At 45.9% G+C, this 27,583-nt stretch overlaps 2 protein-coding genes across 10 annotated transcripts in view; one reads left to right on the top strand and one right to left on the bottom strand.

Moving 5' to 3' along the window:
• The window catches only part of SEMA4D (semaphorin 4D), a 125,725-nt gene extending 122,979 nt beyond the window's left edge, over positions 1–2,746 (top strand). The window contains exons 18-19 of the mRNA XM_004004061.5: positions 932–1,029; positions 1,373–2,746. Coding sequence (XP_004004110.1) covers positions 932–1,029; positions 1,373–1,399 — 125 coding nt within the window. The 3' untranslated portion in view covers positions 1,400–2,746. The remainder of the gene's footprint in view (positions 1–931; positions 1,030–1,372) is intronic.
• Positions 2,747–4,016: 1,270 nt separating this feature from the next.
• The window catches only part of SECISBP2 (SECIS binding protein 2), a 37,747-nt gene continuing 14,180 nt past the window's right edge, over positions 4,017–27,583 (bottom strand). For 6 of the 9 annotated variants that reach the window (XM_042242968.2, XM_042242970.2, XM_027964181.3 and 3 more), the window contains 10 exons: positions 25,991–26,113; positions 24,588–24,677; positions 23,184–23,316; positions 14,953–15,119; positions 14,094–14,241; positions 13,009–13,132; positions 12,147–12,367; positions 6,061–6,215; positions 5,549–5,741; positions 4,017–4,882 (listed from right to left, as the gene is read on the bottom strand). In XM_042242968.2, the coding sequence (XP_042098902.1) occupies positions 4,779–4,882; positions 5,549–5,741; positions 6,061–6,215; positions 12,147–12,367; positions 13,009–13,132; positions 14,094–14,241; positions 14,953–15,119; positions 23,184–23,316; positions 24,588–24,677; positions 25,991–26,113 (1,458 nt within the window). In that variant the 3' untranslated portion in view covers positions 4,017–4,778. The remainder of the gene's footprint in view (positions 4,883–5,548; positions 5,742–6,060; positions 6,216–12,146; positions 12,368–13,008; positions 13,133–14,093; positions 14,242–14,952; positions 15,120–23,183; positions 23,317–24,587; positions 24,678–25,990; positions 26,114–27,583) is intronic. The other 3 variants (XM_042242969.2, XM_042242972.2, XM_042242974.2) reach the window with 2 other exon arrangements.

The raw sequence follows: 27,583 nt of genomic DNA, 5'->3' as shown, positions 1-27,583 counted from the left end.
GGAATTACCAGGGAAAAGGAAATGACAGATACTCTCTCCCACCTAGAATTTCCATTCATTTCTGTAAAATGCCCTTGGCTGTTGCTGTCAAGATAAAATGAGTAATCTTGTGAGAGGTTGAGATGGTTACATAGCATCACTGGCTCAATGGACATGAATTTGAAAAACTCTGGGAGATAGTGGAGGACCAAGAAGCCTGGCGTGAAAGTCATGGGGTTGTGAAGAGTCGGCTATAACTTAGAACTGAAAACAAGTGCCTTACAAATTGTGACCTTGTATCCATGTCAAGTGATCAGACACATGCAAGGTGTGGAGTGAGTGACAGGTGACGTAACAGGATGCCAGCCCTAGTGACCAAGCTGGTTTCCGAATGTTGGCAACCAATCTCCCTCGAGGGAGGTGGCAGCAGCCCCAGCCTGCCAGGATGAGTGCAGTGCCCCATGAGGTGTGGGGAGTTAGCCCCTCTCCTGGTGGCACCAGAGGTGCCAGTGAGATGTGAGGGACAGCGCCAGTGTGGCCTTGGGGAGCAGCTGCCATGGGAGCTGGGAACAGCAGGCAGGGGACACGACTGGGGAAGCCCCCACAGCCAGGAAGTGAAGGCCTGAGGAGTAAACAAGACATCCCTGGTGGCTCAGACAGTAAAACGTCTGCCTACAATGCTGGAGACCCAGGTTCAACCCCTGGGTCGGGGAGATCTCCTGGAGAAGGAAATGACAACCCACTCCAGTATTCTTGCCTGCAAAATCCCATGGACGGTGGAACCTGGTAGGCTACAGTCCATGGGGTCGCAGAGTCGGACATGACTGAGCAACTTCACTTTCACAAGCCCATTCAGCTCGCAGCACGGCCTCTGTGGCTGGAGGGGGGGCCCCAGCGCAGGGGCCATGAAGGCCTGGAAGCTGAGATCTGGAGCGCCCCCTCTATCTTGCAGAGGCGACCCAGCAGGAGAGGTGGACCAGAGAGCTCGCCAGCTGGAGGGCCGTGGCTGGGGAGCACGACCGCATGATGCAGAGCTGGAGGAAGGCGTGGGTACGCGGCCAGGCACGAGGGCGGGCAGGGGTCTGGGCAGCTGTCCCTTTGGGGAGGGGGCCCCATGTGCTTCCTCCTGTCCCACCAAGCAGTTGTGCTTTCTGAAACCCACACCCCTTCTACCTGTCGCCCTCCAGCCTGGGCGGAGGGAGAGGGGGCTCTTACAGGAAACCAAGTTAGGTGGGCCAGCTGCTTCTAACAAGAGGCCCCCCATGGTCACCCTGACCCCTAGTCCAGAGCTTAGTAGGTCCAGGACCCTGGACCCCACCCCAGGGAGCACATGGGAAGGAGGTTCCAGGCTTTTCTATCCTACCAAGAACTGAAGTCCACGGTGTTCTTTCAGGAAAGCTGTAACCGGGACGCACTCTAGCCACAGGAAGCCGTGCTGACCAGGCTGACCATGCTGCCACCTGCCACGCAGCCCCAGAGGCCGCAGCGCAGTGAGCTCCCTATCCACTGGACACAGCTCTTCGGGTTGCACAGCAGAGAACACGGAGCCCTGAGGGGGCCTGCGCAGTAGCCAGAACGTCTGTTTTAATTAGGTACTTAGATGGGACAGAATGGCCTGTCTGGCAGGAGCAGGAAAGCGAGGTTAACAGGCTATAGACAGAACTCTGGTTAAGACAGCAGTGTGCATGATGGGTCCTTTTCCAGAAGCACTGTTGTTACACTCCACAGGCCTGAGTTAATTTCGTGTCAGGCAATGGGTTGTCCTTCACACAGCCCAGTGTGAGCTCAGCTCTCATGACTGCTGGTTTTACTGCTCTGGAGCCCCCTTCACACTCAGCTCTGAGAGACAAGGCAGGAAGAACAAGGCTCCAGATGACCAGAATTTGCCTTAAACCTTGAGTGCTGAGGTCCAAACTCAGGCGCTAACTTGGATGGAAGACTTTGTGTTATTATTCACTAATGTCACTGCCTGCTTCCTAAAGCTTCAAGTGTGCACCTGTCCACTCGCAGCCATGGCCCAGGTGTTGAGCCTGTCTGATGGAAAAGCCAGCAGGTCTGCATCTCCTGGGTCCCAGTCACTCTGCTCACGGCAGTACGGGTCTAATAAGGCTACTCTGTCCACGTGCTATGGGGTCCCCAAGTTACTCACACTGCGCCTGGAAACTGCTGTGTATAAATGTGGTGGCCAAGGCTGCTCAGCCTGGAACCTTATAGGCACTGTTTGCAGAATGACTGCTTTTAGTGGAATGTTCATCTATCATAAAACCAAAATCTCTGTTAAATTAAGTGGTACTTCTGATGACCCTAGCAAATGGACATCTCGGCCTCATGACCACAGCCTGTTTCCAGACCCCTTGTTCTGAAGCTGGGTGTCTTTGTTCAAGAGCAGCACACATTTCCAGCCAGTCACCTCCAGGATCCGTTGTAAACAAGGCTTCTGAGGATGGCTGGTTTTGGGGTCAAAGTCATCCTGGTTACCACCGAGCTGCCGGTCCACCTTGTCAACAGAGGCCGAGCTGGATCACAGATCACCCACGATGCACTGTGACAAGACTTTTGGTACAACATCCATCCACTCTCACTGTGGGTCTCTTGTCGGGTGGTTGCTCTGCTCTATGGGCAGGGCCTTCTCCTTGGTGCTAGGATTGGAACAGACACTTGCAGTTATTGTAATATCAGCATGTAGGGTTCTGGTGGGAAAGGTAGTTATGAGGATGAGTTCTGGTTCTTTGAACTGTGGGAAAAAAATAAAAGAGTTCCATTGAAACGTTTGCTCCATGAAGAGTGTCTGTACTCGGGAAGGCTGCCTGCTTCCCGTGGTGCCATCAGCATAGAGTAGGTCACTGTGTCACCTGCAGCAGTGGCCTCTGCCAGGAAAGTGACACCATGCCCTGGCTGCCAGGGCAACCCAACATTAAGTCACACGAGAAGCAAAGCCTCTTAGCAGCTTAATGTGATGTTAAAACCCACCTACTTCGTTCAGCTAATCTGACCACCAGACCCAGAGGCCTTGGGGCTCTAGACAGACAACCTGCATCTCTAGCAAAGACTTTTTAATGTGGGTTTTTTTTTTTTTTTAAATTTATCAGTTTTATAGTTCTAGACTGCTGAATACAGCTGACAAGTTAACTTTCTGCCTGTAAGTTCATTATGGAACCTTTACTCTCAAATAATCTATTTTCAAACCTACCACAGTTGATGGGGACAGTGGGGTGGGGACCCTCCCTGCTGCTGTTCCTTCTGGTGGCCCTAAGGGAGAAACCTGTGACTGGATGGAGAGCTTGCTGGACCAGATTGCATGTTCCTCATTGAAACAGCTCAGCAAGTGTATGAGAGCAGGGTACTCATTGGGAACAACAGATGAAAAGACAGACTGGTACTTTACACAGACAACCTCCACCTCGCCACCAGGCCTGGCCACAGCAGGCTCTTTCCAACTCACTGCGCTGTGCTCCCATCACTCAGTCATGTCCGACTCTTTTTGACCCCAGGGCCTGTAGCCCACCAGGCTCCTCTGTCTGTGGGATTTTTCACACAAGATTACTAGAGGGTGCCGTTTCCTCCTCCTGGGGACTTACCAACCCAGGGACTGATTCCATGTTTCCTGCTTCTCTTGCATTACAAGTGGATTCTTTACCACTGAGCCATGCGGAACGCCCTTCCAACTCGTTACTTCACATTATTTTGCTTCCCACAGGCCACTCACTCACAAAAGTACATCTGCCATGACTGAATTCAACTAACAGCACTTGCAAATCCCACCAGGTACCTTGCTTGCTTGACAAACGCAAAGCAGTCAAAGTCTGATCCTGCTATTTCTCATGTGACCAGCTCGCCAGCAGGCTGGACCAAGGTGGGTCCCGCAACAGGATCTCTAAGGGCTGGAGACTTCACAGTCACTACCTTCGAGATCCAAGAGATATGAGAGCAGCAAACCTCTTCCTGCTCGGCCCCCTTCAGTTCAAAGAAGAGTACCCCCAAAATACAGATCAGGATGTAGGAAGCGCTGATTAGACCAAGGTGACCAGAGTCTCCAGTGAAATTAAATAATCACTCTTTATTCAAAATAAATAAGCCCTCTTACTTACAGGAAAATATGAAAGTAAACTTCTATCCTTCTGGCCTCTAAGAAACCACATTCACAATATGTTCATTTACAAAAGAAAGAAAATATTTGTAAATTATCAAAACTGAGATTTAGGAACTTCAAAATGTTTCTTTGAAAAATAAACAATAAAAGGAATATTCATGTCAAAAGGTCACAGGTTAGAGAACTGATTTTCCCTCTGAGGCTCATTTTAGCAGACCCTCCAAGCATCCCCAAATCTTCTGGCTAAAAAGCCATATCCTGAGAAAAGTATTCCCCGTACCCCACCCCCACAGCTTCTGCAGGGCTGTGCGGGTCACTGGGACTGGGAACACGGGGTGGAACTACCCCACCTTCGGAGCCACATCGCCTCAGCCCACCGCTGCTTTCCACAAACTAACTTGGCTCAGCTGTCCACAGCAGCAGAGTACTCTGAGTACCACCTTGTCCAGCATTTTCCAGACTCATATTGTGCTCAGAGAGCCGAGGCTGCATCCCAAGGCTTTGTGAGGGTCTCTGCCAGCCTACCGAGTGCCCCTCTGCAGGACTCGCAGCTCTTGGACAGCTACAAACACTGCTGGTTACTTCCCCAGTTGAACAGCCATACACAACGCGAGTAAGTCAACGAAAAACAGAAGAAGAAAAAGGCCCCAAAGTCTTTCAACCCCCCACCCCCACCTCAAATACACAAACACACAGGAACGAACTCTTGTTACAAATTCAAGTTCATCATCTGAGAGGTTGAAGCCTCCAGCGACTCCTCCAGCTCCAGGGCACACCGACTGTACGCTTCCACATGGTTTCTCCAGACTTGAACTGGGAACAAGAAAGCACACCACTAACAGACAGGCAGGATCAGCCAGGGAAAGTGAAGTCGCTCAGCTATGCCCAACTCTTTGCAACCCCGTGGACTGTAGCCCACCAGGCTCCTCTGTCCATGCGATTCTCCAGGCAAGAGTACTGGAGCTGGTTGCCATTGCCTGCTCCAGGGGAATCTTCCCGACCTGGAGATCAAACCCGGGTCTCCTGCATTGCAGGCGGATTGTTTAGCCTCTGGGCCACCATAGTCAGGGAAGTCTCTTGGAAAGCAGGCAGCACACAGCCTGCCCAGCAAACTGGCTCCCTAAGTGGGGCCTGGAAAGGACTTGAGCAAAATTCCCCAACAGCAACCTCCCCCTCGCGAACAGGATCAAGCAGGTCGGTGCATGCCGGCCTTGACAACCACCCGCCAGGGGTACAGCTGTCCTCTCAGCTGCCCTCAGGGCGCCATGTGACCCAAGGAAGCTCTGTCTGAGATACCCACTCACCAGCCCTCCCCTCCCGCATCTGAGACCACCCCTTAAACACGGGCCGGGCTTAATACGGCCTTCTGCAGCTAGTTTCGCCACAGTGGCCGTGCCGCTCTCCCGGGCACCCTGTTCAATCAGCGTCGATGAAGACCTAGAGGACGACAGGCCCCAGCTCCACTCCCCCAGCACTCACTGTAGCGTGGCTCCTCTGTTCCAGCGGGGGCCAGGGGCCTGTCCTCCGCAGGGCAGCTGGGGCCCTGACTGGGCGGGCTGGCGGGGGCACAGGGCCCGAGCTCACCCAGCGGCTCCTGGCGCGCGTTCTCCAGCATAGTCCTATAGGCCTGCCGGGCCGCCATCGTCAGCTCCACCATCTTGTGGAACTGGTCCTTGAGCAGAAACCAGAGTATAAGTGAGGTCGCCTGCAAACTGGCGAAGGTACCCTCTGCAGGGAAAGGAGGGTTGATGCCCGCCTAGGTACCAGGGGTGTTGCCCTCAGGCCTTCCTGAGGCTCCTCTGTGACACCAGTGAGCCCAGAGCAAAACTGGAATCACACTTCTGGATTTTTAAGGAAACCAGGCCACCGAGGCTACCGCTTTTAAGACTGGGGCCCCTAGGGCTCAGGGCTACTCTGCCAGTGAAGTGCAGACAACCACCATCCCCCCTGACTCCCTCCCAGAGCAAGACAGGCCAGCACCCCCGCCTCACCTGGGCCCCGTCGTAGCTGAAGATGCCCACCACGCTGACGGGAACAGCCTTGTTCAGGCTGCGCCCCAGAGCTTTGCGGTTGAGAGCAAACACAAAGGGGATGTTCTGGTCACAGGCGTAGTCAATGATGGTGTGCAGGGTGTCGTCTAGCCCACCTGCTCGGAGGACAAGGAAAATGACAGGGGAGGGCATCGGAGGAGCACACTGGCGACACTGGCTGCCAAGAGCTTTTCCTGATGGAGGGTGACACTCCCCCCCAGGCCAGGTTTCACCAGGAAAGCCAGTCACTGTGGTGGAAGTACACTATTACCCTTGGCCACATGGAAGAAATCAACTGTTCAAGAGACACTTCTAAAGCAATAAGTCACTATAAAGTAAGTCCACATCAAGCCAGCAGCTGGCACTGTGTGAAACGGGACAAGGAAGCCTTAGTTCGCTGAATACTGTGTGCCAGTCTGGATCTAATGGCCTTGGGTGGATTGGCTCCTATATCCTCTCAAAACCCTAAGAGGGGAGGCGGTACCCACTTAAAAAGATGGAAACCCTGAGAAGGGAGGTCCCTGAGTAATCCTACCCTGCCTCCCAGTGAGACAGCCTGGCAGAAGGAGGATGGGGAGGGGAGGGGTGGCACTACAGGCAGAGAGGGTGAAGGAGCTGTGTGTGTGAGTGATGCTCACACAGAGCTGGAAACCAGCAATACCGACAAGCTGTTACCAACAAGAGAATCACATCCGGGCATCTGTGCATGAGTAACATAGAAACCACCCATACACGTGCAAACATCAGCCAGCTAGAACGCAGAATGGGAGAGGTGATTCCACGTACAAGTGCAACCAAAGGCTACAACAGGTGAAGATAAATGTAGCAAGAAACGTGAGTGATTTACAAAGCAGCCTCAACACGCTAGTGAAATACAAAAGGAAATCTAAGCCGAAGGCATCTATGGTCTTGGGTGGAACGAACGAATATGATCATACGTCAACGCTATGTTAACCTAAAACTTTTTATACTGTAACTTACTCTAAGTGGGACTTTTGAGAAATACAAAATACACAAAATGAGAATGGCCTTTTGAAAAAAGAAATTAATGTCAGGCTAGCATTTCCAGATAGTAAAGCTTTGCCACAGAACTGTAAGAACGTAAATTATGGGATACAGGGTGACAGAATGAAGGCCCAGAAATCATCCAAATGAGTGACACTTAAGCAGGTTGGCAAGAGTCCCCTGAAGCACAGAAGGTGCAAAGAGACAGTGGGGTCAGCCTCTGCAAAAATCCATCTCAGACTGAAATGCAAAAATCTGAATTAAAAAGTTAATAACCCTGGAGTAAGAAGAATAACATAAAACTTAGATGCAATAAAAACAAGAATAAAAAATATCCACATATACACACCCAATCTCTGAATGGCCAAAGAGGCTTAAAGAAAAACAGGCACGTGGAAAAATATTCACAATTCTTAACCAAAGTGGCTCATTATTATTTAAAAAAAAAGTATATGTGAATTTAGAAGACTGACCTCCTGAAAGACAAATGGGCAAATAATCAACAATTCACAGAAAATGCCAAGCCCTTAAACAAGTGGAAAGTTGCTCAGCCTTGCCTCACAAGAAAATGCTAACAAAATCACCCGAAGACCGGGGAGGCTGGAGGAAGCAGTGTGCCCGCCTGTGGGGGCTGCAGTGCCCCCTAGAGGCAGTGTGGCCCCAGCCCGGTTCCTCTGCAAACTGACCACTTCCTGAGGGAACACACAACATCTACAGGAGAAAGGAAAAATCTCCTAAGATCTCTTATCACCTGGTACCTAATTACATATGATTACCTGATTTTCTTTCAAAAGAACAACTTCTCAAATGCACATCCATCCTTGGATATGCAGATGATATCACTCTAATGGCAGAAAGTGAACAGGAACTAAAGAGCCTCTTGATGAGGGTGAGTAAAACAGCTGGCTTAAAACGCAACATTCAGAAAACTAAGATCATGGCATCTGGTTCCATCACTTCATGGCAAATAGATAGGGGGAAAAAGTGGCAACAGTGGCAGATTTTATTTTCTTGGGCTCCAAAATCACTGTGGATGGTGACTGCAGCCACAAAATTAAAAGATGCTTACTCCTTGGAAGAAAAGCTATGACAAACCTAGACAGTGTATTAAGAAGCAGAAAATCACTTGGCCTGCTAAGGTCCATAGAGTCAAAGCTATGGCTTTTCCAGTAGTCATGTATGGATGTGAGAGCTGGACTATACAGAAAGTTGGTCCATAAAGAAGGTTGAGTACTGAAGAATTGATGCTTTCGAACTATGGTGCTGGAGAAGATTCTTGAGAGTCCCTTGAGAACAAGGAGATCAAACCAGTCAATCCTAAAGGAAATCAACCCTGAATATTCACTGGAAGGACTGATGCTGAAGCTAAAGCTCCAATCCTCTGATCATCTGGTTGTGATGAGCCAACTCACTGGAAAAGACCCTGATGCTGGGAAAGATTGAGGGCAGGAGGGGAAGGAGGCAACAGAGGATGAGACAGTTGGATGGCATCACTGACTCAATGGACATGCGTTTGAGCAAACTCTGGGAGGTAGTGAAGGACAGGGAAGCCTGGCATGCTGCAGTCCATGGGGTCACAAAGTGCTTGACATGACTTAATGACTGAAAAACAACTGCTTTCGAGGGAACTGGGAATTCATTCCACAGCTGATTTAATAGGGAATTAATGGTTAAGCCCCACATCCTTTTAATCTGTCCATCCCCTCCCCAGATCTACCCGCAGAGATCAAAGGTGATGAGGAAGCAACTTCTGGGGATATGAACTTTTCAGAGAAAATTTACTCCTAGGCAGGTGGGGAAAAGGCGGAGGCAGGACCAGAGGTTAGGTGATGGCTGCGTTCCTTACAGCAAAATGTTTCCAACAGGAGACTGACGACTCTCCTAAACATCAGCTCCGTGGTCTCTCACTCAAGGGTGACTCAGCTTTGTGTCCTCCCCAGCTCAGGAACTGATCAGAGAGGCTATTTGAGCAGTGTGCAGAAAAGAGCTATAACAAGACTGGCCAGATGGCTGCTCTCCTAAAAAAGGCCAGCGTACTTGGCTGACCCTTGGCTGGTGCCTGAACTTGGGCTTTGGGGGTGCCCCTGTGAACCCAGCTGGTAAGAGTGACTACTGTTCCCAAAATGCATATGCAGGTTACACTAAACACTGGCTTTCCTTCTGCAAGTCTAGAATGTGGGGACCTGCCTGGCAGAGGGTGCCCTTGTGACCATCCCCAATAAAAATCCTGAGTGCTTATCTCTATTGAGCTTCCCTGGTAGATGACATGACACTTTGTCGTTGTATCTTGTTTTGGGGAATTCAGCCTGTCCTGTCTGACTCCCCCTGGGAGAGGATGCTGCAGGCGTGCACCACTTTTCCTGATGCAGCAGCCAAGTCTCAATGATTTTGCTCAGCCCTGTTCCCTGCCAACCTCACTCATGAGAGCTGAAAAATATCTCCAAGTGCCAGCTTCTCAAAGTTTCACAGCGACACAAAACAAGTAAATGCTATATCTGATCAACAATTCCCATTTAAAGTTTGAGTTCAGAATGATTCGGCAAAATGCCACTCTGAGCAAATACTAGTGTTTCAACATCATTCCAGGCCGTAATACTCAATTTTACCTTTAAAATGACCACAATCTATTGGCTGTCTTAACCAAGGAAGAAAATGAGACAAATTTTAAGAAGCTCATTTTGAGACCAGATGAGGTGACAGCAAGCTGGTGTCCAGACCTGCTTCACTCAATGCTTTTGTCTTGGGGCTGTCATTCAAGGCAAGTGACAGAGCCATCAGCTTCCCAGGTGACTCACTACAGTTCAAGAACCACTGCTCTCAAAGGCAGCTCACAGCCTTTAAGTGCTAGCCTCATCCCCAGAATTCTAGTCAGCTTTGTTGTTGCTTGGTCACTTGTTGAGTCCATCTCTTTGTGACCCACTAGACTGCAGCCCGCCAGGCTCCTCTGTCCATGGGATTCCCCAGGCAAGAATACTGGAGTGGGCTGCCATTTCCTACTCTAGGGGATGTTCCCGACCCAGAGATTGAACCCAAGTCTTCGGCACTGGTAGAGGGATTCACTCAGCCACCAGGGAAGTCCCTAGTCAGCTTTAGCAGGTGCTAAAGACAAACAGACAAAGAGACCTGGGCATCTGCAGAAACCTCCACCGTGAGCTCAAAAAGCAAACCACCTCGGCAGGGAGGCTGTGCAGGGGGAAGAGACCCTCACATCACTATGATTCTCAGGGAGGAAACGCATCCACAAAGCAACCGCTACAAACACAGGAACTTTGGAGAACAATAAAAACAGCTCCCAGAAATTAAAAATAACAGCAGAAATGAAAGATTAAGAAGCATAACTGAAGAATCCTTACAGAAAACAGAACTGAAGAGCTGAAAAGAAGAAGAAAACTAACAGGTGGATGACAGTGCAGGAAACCCAGCATCCGGGCAACACAGTTCTGGGGGAGCCGAGAGAGGACCAACAGGAGGGAGAGTCAGAGCACAAACCCCACAGCATGTCCCAGGACTGAGCACACTGCCTGTACGCCGTCCCACCCCCCAGAACCCTGGGCACAGGAGAGTTCCCACAAGCTTCCAGAGAGAAGGGAGAAAAGAAATAAAGGTCAGAAATTGGAAAGACTGGATTTCAAGCACCATCTTCTAGATGTCCCGCCATTTTCTCCTCATAAGCCACTGACGCGGGGATGCACACGCCCCAAGACAAGGGAGTATGTGAGAGCCAACAACCACCACAGCCCACCAGAAGACACATCCCCAGCATGACAGCTGCATGGGAGGCACAGAGCTAGAATGGCCCCCGAGGAGCTGCAGAGTGCCTGAAGCACCCACTACTTTAAGGGGGCAGGCAGGCAGCTGGCTGAGAGCTTGAGGGGTGATTCATGTAAAGCCCAGCGTCTGCCATGGGATTGTGGTCGAGACACCGCCAGCGTACAACCAAAGGGACGAACCTGAGAGCCCTTTCCAATGGCAGGGACTGGACTGCCTCCAGCTAGGACGGGGATGAGTTCACGGGGCTGGCCATGAGCAGGTCCAGCTGCTGCCCAAGGGTCCCTGGATGCTGCAGCAAGTCAGGAAACCTCAAGTGTTCAGACTGGAAACAGCAACCGGAAAGACTCAGCGCTGGGATCTGGACTGGTTCCCTGAAAGCACTGTTCCAGCCAAGTGGAATTCTACACCATGGGAGAGAGCAATGGGACCAGAGGAGGAGTCTGAATGTTTAGACTAAGATGGAAGACCAGTGTCTGAGTGATGGCATCCTGCTCCTAACAGCCCCTCTGCTGAGCACCCCAAGAGGATACAAAGTGGGTCAGCTGAGGGCCAGGGAGATGTCAGACATCTGTCTGTTGGTCACCTCACCTAGCACATCACATGCCAAAAAAGAGAACCAACCTTCCAGCATCAGTAAGATGGCCAAGGGCTTGGACAAACCCACACCTTTAGTAAGTGAACAGACGAGTTAGTCACACATGGAAGAAAAGCTTAATGCAGGGACTGCCTAGCTGCCAGTCACGAAATCTCTGCGATATGAGGGACCACCCCTCCAGCTCCGAGGCAAGCAGCATGGCACCTGGCCTGCTGCACGAGATGACACACCCTCTCTGGTCCGCGTGGGCCAGCCTGAGCCTTGTGTGAAGACCGCAGGGGCCCAGCTGCTCAGAGTGATCACTTGGTGATCCAACCAACTTGGAAACAAGTATGTAAAACAGCCAACCAGTGGGGATTTGTTCTATGACGCAAGGAGCTCAACCTGGTGCCCTGTGACAACCCAGAGTGGTGGGATGGTTTGGGGTGGGAGGTGGGAAGGAGGTTCAAGAGGAAGGGGACATACGTATACCTATGGCTGATTCATGTTGATGTGTGACACAGAACTGTAAAGCAATTATCCTCCAACTAAAAATAAATTTAAAAAAACTCAACTAAAAGAAAATGAAGCAAACTGCACTTCCAAGGTCCCCAACCCCAAGTGGCTGATGGGGCTGTGGGGGCCAGAGGGCATGAACGGCAGGAGCCACACACCAGGGACCACACGGTACCCTTACCTTTCGACTGTATCTTCTCACAGTTTGGAGAGATGATGATGCATTTCAACTTTCTGAGCTTCAGATGTTTGAGGACTTCCCTCAGCCCCAACACAAGTCGGCGTTTGGCCTTAGCCTTCACTGGATCTTTCTGGTACATACGATCTTGGAAACGCACCAGCTCTTTCAGCAGGTCCGTAACACAGGCGTCAACTTCTTTACTGAGCATTTGGCTGCAGTAGCTGAAGGGAACATTAGACATGGTCACCTTTCCTCTGGCTGTGACAGTCTAGCGTGCTGCTCCCGGCAGGCCTCAGAGGAGGTGTGGGCAGTTCGGCTCCTCTCAAGAAATCATGCTTTTGATGAGTAATGCCAGTCAAAAAGGTAGGATTCTGACCGACAGAATTTTATAAAAGATATGGATAGAGGCATCCTCCTCAACCCCAACCACAAGGGACAAAGACTTCTGGGCCCCACATCCCCAGGGCAGCCACTCCTGGGCACCTCTCCTCGTGAAGACAAACATCTACAGAGTCTACCCTGAAGAAAAGTGGGAGGGAAAGAGGCAGAGCACCCTAAGAAATTACACACAGAAAGGGACATCACATCATGAGCTGTCACCCTACTACCCGTTCCCAATCACAAAAGTGGCTTCAAGGGCACCTCTGGGATCACGGAATGAGGACAGAGACCTGTCGTGAGCAGATTATGTAGCCCTGGCATGTGTTAAGACCAGGTCCTAGCCACCTTCCACCAGGAGGACACAGCACCATGGCCCAGCTTTACTGTGCTGAGCATGGCGGGTAAAGAACTCGAGGCCCAAGATCAGACTGAGCACAGCGCCCCAGGTCCCGCAGTGAGCCCAATGCCCTGGCTCACTCACTCCCGGAACCGCCGGCTGTGGATCTTGGGGCAGGCCTCCGTCTCCTTCTGGGGCTCAGCTCCCGGCTGCTCCTCTGACTTGCTCTCCGCCACAGGAACACAGGACACAGACTCTTTCATTTCCCCTGGAGTTTCAGAGAAAGAAGTTACAGCAGGGCCCCTGCAGGGCTCAGTGCACAGACTGAGGGGCTTGGGGCAGGAAACGCGACAGTGCCTCCACAACAGCGTCGTCAGAGCACCCGGGCTCAGCGGCTGGCCTCTCCGCCACCCATGGGTGTAACTCATAAAACCCTGGGTAGCCTGTGTGGCAGGGGCCTCTAGGCTGGATGGCAGTGGACTCCAGCTGGAGATGCACCAGGGGGAAATTCCAGCAGGAGGTGTGCTCGCATTTCTTATATACACCCCAAGCTGCCACAGCATCTCTGCTTCTAACGGAGCCCATGTGGAAACTCACACAACACCCACGTGCCACCTGGCATGTTTGTACACCTGAATGCTATGCCACACTGACAATTAGGAACTACTTTTACAGGCCACATACTGCCAGCCAGAATAACACCTAAGATTCCACTGGAATGAAGCCTGAAAGCTCATGGGTGAACTGCAGACAGGGGTGAGGCCTTGGACCAGAATCATGGGGACTGGGGGGGCATTCTGCTTCTGAACTGGGTATGATCTGTGTACTGTTCTGAAAGGATAATAAAAGCTACTTAACCCATTTCTTTTGGAATGACACCATGTCTCACACACTTGTGGGCAAGCAGCTTTGCAGTTAACGGTGTTAATTCTCATGGCCATTTCAAACTGCAAGGACCATTGAGTATTACACACATCAAGCTCAGGGGCTTCACCCCTTTATCTCTCACAGCCCCAAAAAGCAGAGGCACCAGAAGCTCCACTTGTTCACAGGGAGGTCCTCTTACTGTCAAGTTAGGACACTGAAAAACGTCTGCATTCCCAAAGCTCAAGGCCCACTTGCCTTTACCACACAGGGACCAGGGCTGGGCAAAGGCCAGACAATTGGCTGTGTACATGGTTACTCCCGCCGAGGGATTCTTTAAGAAGCAAACCAGTGGAACTCAATACCTAACACGTCAGGCGGCCTGAGGAGCTGGTCATCACCGCCGCTCTCTTCATCTTGCACATCCTGCACGTCGTCACTGGGAAAAGCTGGGCTCAGAGCATTTTCTTGGAGACGCTGCTGCTTTCTCTCTTGCCGTTCTTTCAAAATAATCTTTAAAATTAAATAAACGACTGAAACACCTAAACACTCACATCTGAAAATAAGCTCTTCTGTGAAATAAGCCACCCACATTCAGCTGGCTGGCACTGTGCCTATTTGTGCCCTTACTTCCCCCGCCGCCTGCCCCCTCCCTGTGAGCAGCCCAATCCTCTCACCCGTGGCCCAGGAACAGCAGGCTCCCCTGGGGAAACAGAGCAGCGCATATGAGACCTGGGCTCTGATGCAACTGTGCAGCTCAATCTGACCCCAGGCAAGGCACGCCTTCCTCCATCTGAGACTCACCATACCCCACAGGCTGCTTTGAGAGTTAAATCAAAGACATGTGTCAGGAAGTGTCCAATATTTACCAAATCAGAGCATCAGACACAATGCCTCGGGGTTAAGATGAGGGTAAAAAATGTAAAGGAGAACAGACTCCCCCCATTTCTGGATTTCTGTCCATGTCACTCCAAAGTATGGACATGAATATGTATGAAATGAATAAATAAATAAGGCCTCCCCCTCCAGCAGCTGAGGTGCTCTGCACACCATGAGGGAGAGCGAGGGATCACCTTTCAGAGAATCATGCTTGCATCTTGATTAAAAGCAGGTTCAAATGAGAGTAAATGTTAAAAATCTAAAAACTAAGAGTCGAAAGAAGTAGAATGGATACAGCAGCCTACAAGTTTACTCGCGCCCGATTTCAAGCAAAACGCTACACACCTTCTTCAACGGGGTTGGCTTCTTGGCCTTGGGGACCTCCCTCTGCTTTCCTTTCTTCGTCATGGGGGAGGTGGAGTCTAACGGGTTGTGCGGGGTCTTCACCTGGGCAAGGCGGTGGCCCTTCTTCCCTGACATGGAGTCTTTGGAGAGGACGGGCACTGCCCCAACTGCAACACAGCAGGGACACACAGCTCAGGCTGCCGCCCACCACCTGCCAGGCTCCATAGGCAGGCTCGCTGCAGATCTGTCTCAGGAGCTCCCTGTGCCGCCCCCCCATCCCCACAACCTTCCTCATCCCCATCAAACTGTCCCTGAGGGAACCAGCTTCCTATCCCCATAATCAAACCTCAACCTCAATCAAAATCAAACATTTTTCAGCTAAGTCTGATGATGTGTTTGGGTCTCATTTTTTGATGAAGAGCTTTTCCAGGTAGCTTGCCCCTTTTACTCCATGATTTTCAGCTTACCTTGCCTTTGCAGAAGTTGGCCACTGGCTTCCTTCTACCTCATGTTTATATATGTATACCTTCTACCTCACTATCTTAAAAGGCCCTTTAAGATCCTAGCAATATTTCGAGTCGATTCTCTTCAGTTTTCTAGACATACGTTCCTAAATTCCCTGCAGAGTAAATACGTGATCACGATCACTGCTCCAAACACTTCCACTGCACACTGTGGTTCTGCTCTACTTCCCATCTTGCTCCTGTTCCAAGGGAATAGTTAATTTGTGCCTACTTTCCCCCAACTTTTTAATTAGGAAAACTTCTAAACACACACCAAATAAAAGAGAATGTATAACAACAAACCCATGTCTTCACTGTCTGGCTTCAAAAACCGTCAGTGTTTTTCCAAATATATTTTACCCACCCTCCTCAACTTTGGTACATGTTTTTAAAGTACTGCGTAGACACAGGAGTGACTCCTGGAAAGGTGACCCAAAAACAAGAAAACAACAACTAGGCAGAGACATCAGCAACCGCACACTGTGGGGAAGGCAGCAACCAGACTCAGACCAGGCAGTTCCTTACACAAGACAAAAAGCACCCCATCACAACGACTACTTTCAGAAGGAAAAAATAAAATACCCAGTTGGAACAATGTACTAACTAAAAGTCACTATTCAACAAAAAATTGTGAAACTTTCCAAGAAACAAGAAAGTATAACCCACCCTAAAGAAAAAAGGAAGTTAACAGAAACTGTCTTTGAGTGAGTGCCCCCAGCTGACCAAGAAATGAAGGCAACTGTGAGACAAGATAATAAACCCAAAATTTCAATAAATACAAATAATAAAGGAGAAAGGCTCAACAGAAGATTGGAAATGGTAGAAAAATCAATGAACTTGAAGATAAATCAACAGAAACCATTCAATTTAAAGAAAAGATTTTAAAAGAGCCTCCAGAGACCTGTGGGGCAACAACAAGTACACTAGTGTATATATATAATGTGAGTGCCAGGAGAGGAAAGAGAAAAGAAAATATTTTGAAGAAATAATGACCCTAAACTTCCCAAATTCAATGAATATTTCAACTGACAAACTCAAAATAGGATAAATATTACTCAACCAAACGTAGGACGTATAGAGAGATTCCCACATAGAAACATCATAGTCAAACTGCTGAAGGTCAAAACAAAAACGGCAAGGGAAAAACAAACATCACAGAAAGTGCAACAACAAGACAAGTAATCTCACTGGCAACAATGGAGGCAGGAGGGCAATGGAATGACATTCAAAGAAGTGAGGGGGAAAACCTGTCAATCAAGAATTCTATATCCAGTGAAACTATCCTTCAAAAAACGAATCTAAAATATAGACGTTTCTAGGCAAACAAGGACTGAATTTGTTGCTTGATTTATTTATTTATAAGCAACTACTTACTTTCTTACTTTTAAGAAATTTAATTTTTTTAAGTAAAGGAAAAAAATCAAAGGAATCAAAATGGTACCATGTATTTATTTAACATAAAAGAAAACAGTTAAAGAGGAACAGAGGAATAAATTAAGACATGAAAGAATCAGAAAAAAAAAAAAAATAGTAACAGCAGTAAATCCAACCACTGTAACAATAGCATTAAACGTGAATGAACAAAGCACAATACTCAACAAGGAAGAGATTTTTAGCCTGGATTAAACAGAAAGCTCTAACTATAAGCTGTCTACCAGAAACACATCTTAAAGACACTGGTAGGTGGCCAAAGTTACTCTTCCCTATGCTGCTGGTAAAAGCATTCACCTCCTCATTAATCTGCTCAGCCAGTTGGGAAGACCAAACCTGGGCTTCAGAATAGATATAAGCCACCAAAGGCCTTTAAGTTGTGTTCTGGCAAGAAAGCCCCTTGTAGGAGTATTTGGTACTGGAAAAGGTCAGTTTTCATTCCAATCCCAAAGAAAGGCAACGCCAAAGAATGCTCAAACTACCGCACAATTGCACTCATCTCACACGCTAGTAAAGTAATGCTCAAAATTCTCCAAGCCAGGCTTCAGCAATACGTGAACCGTGAACTTCCAGATGTTCAAGCTGGTTTTAGAAAAGGCAGAGGAAACAGATCAAATTGCCAACATCTGCTGGATCATGGGAAAAGCAAGAGACTTCCAGAAAAACATCTATTTCTGGCATTATTGACTATGCCAAAGCTTTTGACTATGTGGATCACAATAAACTGTGGAAAATTCTGAAAGAGATGGGAATACCAGACCACCTGACCTGCCTCTTGAGAAACCTGTATGCAGGTCAGGAAGCAACAGTTAGAACTGGACATGGAACAGACTGGTTCCAAATAGGAAAAGGAGTGTGTCAAGGCTGTACATTGTCACCCTGCTTATTTAACTTATATGCAGAGTACATCATGAGAATTGCTGGGCTGGAAGAAGCACAAGCTGGAATCAAGACTGCCGGGAGAAATATCAATAACCTCAGATATGAAGATGACACCACCCTTGTGGCAGAAAGTGAAGAGGAACTAAAAGCCTCTTGATGAAAGTGAAAGTGGAGAGTGAAAAAGTTGGCTTCAAGCTCAACATTCAGAAAACTAAGATGATAGCATCTGGTCCCATCACTTCATGGGAAATAGATGGGGAAACAGTGGAAACAGTGTCAGACTTTATTTTTTGCACCATCATTGCAGATGGTGACTGCAGCCATGAAATTAAAAGACGCTTACTCCTTGGAAGAAAAGTCATGACCAACCTAGAGAGCATATTGAGAAGCAGAGACATTACTTTGCCCACTAAGGTCCGTCTAGTCAAGGATATGGTTTTTCCTGTGGTCATGTATGGATGTGAAAGTTGGACTGTGAAGAAAGCTGAGCACTGAAGAATTGATGCTTTTGAACGGTGGTGTTGGAGAAGACTCTTGAGAGTCCCTTGGACTGCAAGGAGATCCAACCAGTCCATTCTGAAGGAGGTCAGCCCTGGGATTTCTTTGGAGGGAATGATGCTAAAGCTGAAGCTCCAGTACTTTGGTCATCTGATGCAAACAGCTGACTCACTGGAAGACTCTGACGCTGGGACAGATTGGGGGCAGGAGGAAAAGGGGACGACAGAGGATGAGATGGCTGGATGGCATCACTAACTTGATGGACGTGAGTCTGATTGAACTCTGGGAGTTGGTGATGGACAGGGAGGCCTGGCGTGCTGCGATTCATGGGGTCGCAAAGAGGCGGACAGGACTGAGTGACTGAACTGAACTGAACTGAATCTAAAAATAAAGAGAAACTGAATTCCTCTTAGCTAATTTTTACTTTTTCTGGTAAGAACGGTTCCATTACTGATGATGGACATGTCAGTATCTGGGCATTACTGCGATCTGTGGCCAAAACATCCTTTCAATACTATCAAAATCCAACAACCCAATAATCAACCTTACAATCTAACACCCTCAAGCTACTTAAAAATATCATCTGACTGAGGGCCCCTACTTCTTGCCAAATTGTCTCGGACTTCATATACAATTCCATCTAAAAAGGTCCAACTTGAATCTAGCTGCAAAAGAGCCACTTTATATAGCCTCAGAGGTAGTTCCCTCACTTTTCTTGCTTTTACCTTTGGCTGGAGGTCTAGAACATTCAGTTAGTAGCTCACATGCTTCCCTGCAGGCTCCCCAAGAAACAACATTTTTCAGAATCAGAGGTTGGCCAAGCACTTTCCTGACTTTTCTGGAAAGGCCAACACTGCAGACCTTTCCCAAACAGACGCTGAGCAAAGTAAATTTGAAGGAGGAATACCTAAGGCAGTGATCCTAAGCTTTGATACATTTAAGATTTATTCATACATGTGATGTATGATCCTGAAATGAAAAAAATCACCAAAATCATTGAGGAGGAAATTTAAATACAGACTGGATACAAGATACTAACAAAAAAATAATTTTTATTGTTATTAGAAGGGAGAATGGCAGAATGGATCAATTAAAAATAAAATCACCATCAATTAGAGATACTGACTGATGTATTTCCAGGTTAAATGACATGATGTCTACAAGTACTTCAGGGGAAAATAACAGTTCCAGATGCAACAGGACTGGCAAAATGTTGGTAACTGATGGAGCTGGGTAATGGGCATATGGTGGCAGTCTTTATCATATTCTACTTTTGACTATGTTTTAAATGTTCCACCACAAAAAGTGAAAAACAAGGACAAAACAAAACCAAAAGTCCCACTGTGTGCTTGTTAAAAACACCTATTGCCCATCCCATACCAAGTGGTTCTAACTGTACCACATCAGAGGTGTTCCCAGAACCTGCACTTTCAGCTTGCTCCCAAGTAGTGCCATTGCTGGCAGTCCTGGTGATACTGCATGAAAAATAAATACTGGGTTCAGGGACACGCTGTCAACTGGTGCCTCAGCCACTGTATACTTGGACTAAATTAATTGCATTCACACATTTTAAATTTGTACTCTGGGCTTTTAATTAAGGTCACTATGAAACTCATTAAGACTTACTTCTGGTATACCTATGAGAAGGCTATTTAGGAAACTTCTGACTATACCATTCAGCAGCCCATATAAAATAATCCATATGAGAAACAGCATTTAGAATTTTAGAATTTTCAGCTTCAAAAAACTTCCACCTCCACCAACAAACTAAGATTTCATTTACATTAAGTTCTAGGGCAGGAAAAAACAGTCTATGGCAGGAAATGGCAGAAAAAACAATCAGGGCCTTGGCTGCCTGCAAGTAGCAGCAGGGACTGACTGGGATGGGAAGGGGCTGGAATTTCAAAGGTGATGATGATGTTCTACACAGCCAGAAGTTTGGGTTACAAAGTTATATATTTGCCAGAACTCTTAAAATGATACATCTAAGATCTGTGCATGTCATTAAACCCATATTTTGCCACCAAAGGAAAATAGGAATCACAAATACTGAACTCTATTAATGATATGCATGCTTGGGAGTAAAATAGACTGATGTCTGCAAGTTACTTTGAAATGCAGCAAAAATAAAATACAAGTAAATTGATATTGGATAAACTGATGGATAGATTGGGATCAGCAAACTTCCTTAAAGGGCCAGAGAGTAAATATTTTAAGCTAATGAGCATACGTATTTCAACACTCATATGCCATTCTAGTTCAAAAGCAGCCACAGATAATACTTAAATAAATGTGTGTTGGTTGTGTTCTAATAATACAAGTATCCAGGTTGCTTCCCAGGTGGTGTGGTGGTAAAGAATCCATCTGCCAATGCAGGGGACACAAGAGACATGGGTTTGACCCCTGGGTCGGGAAGATCCCAAGTAGGAAATGGCAATCCAATCCAGTATTCTTGCCTGGAAAATTCCATGGACAGAGGAGCCTGGTGAGCTTACAGTGCACACACACACACACTCTTTGTATGTGTGCAGAGTCAGACACAACTGAGCACACTTACACACTCACAGCCAGCAGGATATAGTTGGCTGACCTCTGGAAAAGTTATGTGACTGAGAAAAATTAGGAACAACGGTACAGTCTAGGTGGTGAGTACATGGGTATTCACTGCATGATTTTATTCAGCTTTTCCAGATGCTTGAAAATTTCTGGAAAAAACAATATTCTATTTCCCTTCCCTTGAGGAAACAAATTATGTTTATCCTTTCTAGGATTGATGCCATAGTAAAATTATCACCAGAAAGTGAAAGTGAAGTCACTCAGTCGTGTCCAACTCTTTGAGACCCCATGGACTGTAGCCTACCAGGCTCCTCCATCCGTGGGATTCTCCAGGCAAGAATACTGGAGTGGGTTGCCATTTCCCTCTCCAGAAGGAGGGGTTTATAAGTAAAATTACACGATGAACTGCTTTAAAATGCTTCAGGAAAAAAAAAAGTAAGCTTCATCATTTCCTGGATCCTATTTTTCACTTTTAAACCACCTCAGAGAGAAACATATCTACAAGACTATGGTGGCTAATGAACACTATTTCTTTGCATGACATATTACCAATTTTAACTGTCTTGGCTCTCAGGCATGATTCAGAGAAAATGACTACATCACTAAGGAGTTAACACTGCCACCTGCTGTGTTCCCATGGACAAGCAGGTTAATTCATTTCTACCAAATGCAGCTTTATAACCTGCACAGAGTACTTATAAGATTTTCACCAGGTCGTCACATCCAGTGGAAAACCCATCTCTTAATAAAACCTATTTCTTAAAATCATCACACTTAATTAACTTCAAAATTTTTGTGGTAAAAACATATAAAACCCACTATTTTAACCATTCTTCACTTCACAATTCAGTGGCATCAATTATGTTCAAAATATTGTTGCAACCATCACCACTACCCATTTCCAAAGCTTTTTCATGCCCCAGAATAAAAATCTGTCCCCATTAAACAGTAACTACTCATTCCCTATTCCCCTCAACCCCTGGTAACCTCTAATCTACATTCTTTCTACAATAGAATTTCCTGCCATTTTAAGGTTGAGTATTCCATTATATGTATATACCACCTTCTGTTTACCCATTCATCTGTTGATACACATGTGGGCTGCTTACACCTTTGGACTACTACAAATAATGCTGCTATGAATACTGGTGTACAAGTGACTGAGTTTCTGTTTTTAATTCTTTTGGATACATTCAGACCAGGGCACCTGCTAGGTCACGCAACAACTCTCTACTTAGCGTTCTAGAATCTCCAAACTGTTTTCCAACTACACCATTTAATGTTTTCATCAGCAACAGTTCCAGTTTCTCCAAATCCCCACCAACACTTGTTGTTTTCCACATTTCTGATTAGTTATCATAGTAAGTTTGAAGAATTACCTCCAACGTAGTTTTAACTTGTATTTCTCTAATGATTAATGGTGTTGAGTATCTTGTTGTGTATTACTGGCCATATGCGTATCTTCTAATGGGGAAATGTCTTTCAAGAGCTTTGCCCATTTTGTAATAAGAGTTATTGAACTATAGGAATTCCTATATATTTGTATATTAAATGCTTATAAGATAACTGATTTTTAAATATGTTCTCCCATGCTGCAAGTTGTTTTCTTACTGTCTTGATAACATCATTTGGTACAAGTTTTCAATTTTTATGAAATCCAATTTACCTATTTTTGCTTTTGTTGTTTGTGCTTTTGGAGTCCTTTCTGAAACTGCATCATCTAATCCAAGGTAATGAAGATTTATCCTGTTTTATTTATTCTAATAGTTTCAAGGTTTTAGCTCATATTTTAAATGTGATCCATTTTGAGTTAATTTTTGTATATGGTGTGAGGTTAACAGTACTACTTTATTGTTTTAGCATATGGAAATGCTAAAATAGTTGTCCTAGTACCATTTTTTAAGCGATTGTTCTTTGTCCTTTTAATAAACAACACTCCTAATCAAAAATTCACTAGTCACAGATATGTGTGTTTATTTCTGGATTCTCAATTCTATTCCACTGGTCTACATCTATCCTCATTCCAGCACTACACTATTTTGATTATATATCAATAACTTTTGATTGGGCTTCCCTGGTGGCTCAGATGGTAAAAAATCTGCCTGCAATTCGACCTGTGTTCGATCCCTGGGTTGGGAAGATCCTCTGGAGAAGGGAACAACTACCCACTCCAGTATTCTGACCTGGAGAATTCCATGGACAGAGGAGCCTGGCAAGGCTACAGTCCATGGGGCTGCAAAGAGTTGGACATAACTAACTGACTTTCACTCATTCAACTTTTGATTACAAGAGAAGACCGCTACAAAATAGTTATCTGAAAAAGACGTCAATTATTTGTCTGAAATGAACAAGCTCTTTTACCTGAGAACACCACTGGTTTGGAGGACTGCTTTGCATTCGGGGAGTGCTGCTTCTTTTCCAGTGCGGTTAGCATTCCTCCCAAATCCAACTGTACTGGAATCTGGCTTTTCTTTCTACTACTTTTAAAATTATTCTAAAAAGTTAAAAATCAGAAGTTTACTCATAATACTTTATTTTACAAACTGTACTTTTCATTTTATAACAAAAAGCCATATAATTAAGGATAAAAAAAGACAGATACAGAGACTATAAAAATCTTGATATTAAAAGTAATTAAAGAAAAGACCCATCAATTCCAAATTATCTGCCAATATTACCACCGAGGTTGCTTATTTCCTTCTCCTTTCTTAACGCGAGTTTAATTAAGCCACTGGCATTTCTGTTTGCATCTCCATTATGAATAAATAAGAGCATACACCTACAGATAAGGAACAAAGGCTGGAATACAGTCCCTGGCTGCAGAGTCTGCATGAGGCTAGCTGGTTAGGACTGCTGCCTCACTAGCGCCTTTTGCCCTCCAATTGCCTAAGTGAGCAAAGCTACCTACCATGAAATCACAGGGGCACAGCAAAAAATGTACACAAGTCCAAAGTATTAAATTTAGGCACAAAGTCAGATATACTCTAAACAAGTGTCGTTTCTGAAATAACTGCGACATGGGTTTTGAGACTATATAAAGGCTGTATGGGCATGTTGTCTCTGGTGCTTTAGTGCCTCCACTCTGGCCCTCCAGCCACTGTTCTCTTCCCTGATGCCAAAGTCACACTGGGTGAGCACTCACTGCAAGAGGGGAGTGCTAAGCACAGTACCGGCACCTAGAGACCTCTGCGGGACGGAAGATGCCCAAACTACAACATGGGAATGTAAAGCTACAGGGGTAAGAATCTTACTCTTCATAAATGTGAAAAAAACCACCCCGCTTTGAGAGGCAAAAGGACAATGAAAATGCTCAAAGTACACAAGTTCCCCATCTAGATTATGAACTACAAACTCATTCCTGAATCCATAGTGGGGCTGAGGTACAAGGAGATTCATCTCTTTCTCTGATCCTGACTTCTTGACTATGCTTCTGTCAGACAGAACTGCCTCACAAAAGGATTCTTCTATTTCCTGAATACACTAAGTTAATGTTTTTTCTTTAAATCAAATTTAGACAAGCAGTATGTGTTCCCCTCCTTTCTGATACAGCAGTAACCAATCATCTAATTTCAAAAGTGAGGAAGCAGTTCTGGCTTAAGAGCAAGTTTGTTTCAACACCCTGGATACGGTTCCCCAGTGAAGAAATCAGAACAAAACCACCTGTGCCCATAAAGGAAGACGTCTGGAAACGGGGTGTTCTTGAGAGTTTTAGTTTAGCAAGAAAAGTTAAGCCTAAACCAATTGTGGTTTTAATCTAAAAATTACCTGTGGCTGCTGTTTAGACTGAAATTTCGGTGACTCTACTCTGTCTCTTCTTTCAGATGCAACTGCCAGATTGGGAAATTCCTCGGCATCCTAAGTAAACCACATACCCTTTAGCTCTTCACACATCACAAGAATCAGATAAGCCCAACTACAATCTTTTCTTTGCTCGTATTTTCTTTCCATAAAAATCTCCCATAGAAGTGCTCAAAGTTATTATTAAAAACAAAAACAAAAACAAAAACTAATGTAACTACTTTGGCTTTATTTCACTTTTAGAACAAACTTAAAGACCTCAGTTTGAATGCCCCTGCCCCCAGAGAGCGCGGGGCCTCAAGGATGAGTTCACCAAGCAGTCTACGAACTGCCTCTAACCATCCTGGCACAAGAGTATTCAAGCACCATCCTTCAACTATGTTTTCTTTAGGGAAACCATCAACTTGGGACACAGGAGATTTAAGCATCCTGTCCTGTGTGCTGATCCTAGGTTAGAAAAAACAAACAAGTCTCTAAACAATGTTTAAATCATTTAAAAATGTTTAATGTACTTTTGTCAATATTTTAGGCACCCTGGAGAAATTATGTGAAAAATGAGGGGCGGAAACATGAATTATTTGTTGGCCCAAACAATAATGCTCTAATGCAGTCGCAGGTTTTCAAATAGGCAATCCCATTATTCTCAAGGAAATGTTTCAAAAGCCCTGGGAGCCCCTCAAGTTTGTGGGAACACCTTGGGCTTGACCCTAAGTTGGTGGCCGGGGGGAGCACTGCTGAGACCCTTCCTGTCAGCACCAGGCTGTTGAGTCTGATAATTCCCAACCCAGGAGAAACATAATCAGAATCCAGGATGGCTTCCTGGAGAACAAGGACATTCTTGGAGTATCACAGGACAACAATTTAAAGCACACTTTTGGAAGCTCACGATACTCTCTTCTTGACCAGGGCCCACAACAGATTTATGATATTGTAAATTTCTCTCTATAGTGGAGCACGTTATAGCAAGACATCTAAATAGAAAAGGAGGCCCTGCAGAAGCAAGCATGCCAAAGCAAAGGAAAAACAGGTCAGAAGACACTGAGGGGTATGGTATATATCAGTAGTATGGCATACACACCGCTAAATTTCAATAGAGGCGGTTTTGTCTCTAGACCATTCATTCATTCTTTTCAGATATTTACTGAGTGCCTGCTATGAGATGGGCACTGTGCTGGAGACACCAAATTGAAGGAGTGAAGAAAGTGGGTGATACCTATTTTTTTAGCACTAGGAAAACAATTATTTTAAAAAATGTCAGAGACTTTTTACTTGGGCAACCAGTAATTTCTGGTTCTTAATAGAACCTGTATTTCTATTAAGGAAGACCCACTTATTATATCATACAAGGTGAGTAATAAACATAAATGTACTTCAATCCTTGGTGGCTCTTGAACTGTCAGGACCTCATATTTCGATTTAGATTTTTCTTTCTTTTTCTTATTCTTTCTTGAGGCTTCATTTTGCTCAGGATTGCCACCTTGTGATGCTTTGGACTAACAACAACAACAACACAAAAACAAAAAAAGCAAAAATAATGGTTTTTAGAGCATTCAATAAACACTTTAATTCCATGCATCAGAATAAAATTAAGATATCAAGCTGTACAACCACATGGCAACTTTACTCAGACTTACTCCCTATTTTCCAAAGAGCCAGCATTTGATAGAATGATTCTGAAGGAAAAAATCCATTAAAGCAGATGCCACAGCCAACTGTGCAGAAACAGGTGGATTTGGACCTAAGTTTTCAGCTTGAGGAGGTCATGATAACGACCCTACTGATGTCAACCTGAAGCCCTTCCATGAGTCCAGGTGTGCCACTTCCATCACCACAGCCCAAAGGCTCCTAAACCTGACTGTACCTCAGGATCACCAATGTAGCCTGTGACTCAGACCTCTGTCTGGGCTCATCCCAGACCTGCAGAATTTGACCTCACCACCTTCACTTTCCACTCAGCCCCCTGGCCTTTCCTCAATCAGGTCAAGTATGCTTTAGCTTCAGGCCCTCTGCACTTAACACTCACATAGCTAGATCTAGACTACCATTTACTTCCTCATTTTAGCTCAAGAGTCATCCCACCTCTATCTAACCTCTCACTCTCCATCGTCTTTGGAGCACTAATCCCCATCTGACAAACTCTGTCTTGGTCTGCAGACAGCTAGTCTCTCTCCAATAGAATGGCGGCTCTAAGAGGACAGGACATTTTTAATGTCTGAGACCCTGCTTTTCCCCAATGAGACCTCAACCTTCAGAGGTAAAAAGTCTCAAGAGATTTTTTAAAAAGAATATTTAAAAGAATAATTATTAAAAAGAATATTAAAAAGAATTAATTAAAAAGAATATCTACTAACCCGGAGGGGCCATCCATGGTAGCCTGCTAAGTGAAAAAGGCAACTTTCATATGTAATATATATAGAATTATCCCATTACTGTTCTTAAAAAAAAAATTAAACTAAATAAACTTCTTTATTTATTTCTGTTTTCAGGAGCCCTAAGGTGGAACAGAGGGTTGCCTAGGTGATTTAGCAGTAAAGACTGCATGCATCACAGGAGATGTAGGTTCAACCCCCAGATCAGGAAGATTCCCCAGAGGAGGAAATGGCTACCCACTCCAGTATTCTTGTTGGGAAAATCCCATGGGCAGAGGAGCATCATGGGCTACAGTCTGCGGGGTCGTGAAGAATCAGACGTGACTGAGAGACTGAGCACATCACCACAAAAGGTGGGACAGACAGCAGGCTGCTAATGAAGGCTCTTGGAGCAGGGGGGACCAAAGGGCTATAGGACAAGGACCTTTTCCATAATTAAATCTTTGTAATATTACAAGTGCTTTTTCAGTAATAAAAACTCACAACACAGACAGTTTTAGAGGGAAGGGGAAAAAACAACCAAAACATTAAGACCACAATGCAAAGTGATCTGGGTCATAAGATTACCAGTGACCTTCACTTTCTAATCTTTAT

This window comes from Ovis aries, chromosome 2 (genome assembly GCF_016772045.2).
Source record: "Ovis aries strain OAR_USU_Benz2616 breed Rambouillet chromosome 2, ARS-UI_Ramb_v3.0, whole genome shotgun sequence".
NCBI lineage: Eukaryota > Metazoa > Chordata > Mammalia > Artiodactyla > Bovidae > Ovis > Ovis aries.
Note: the sequence above shows the minus strand (reverse complement) of the source record. Positions and strands in the feature narration are given on the sequence as shown.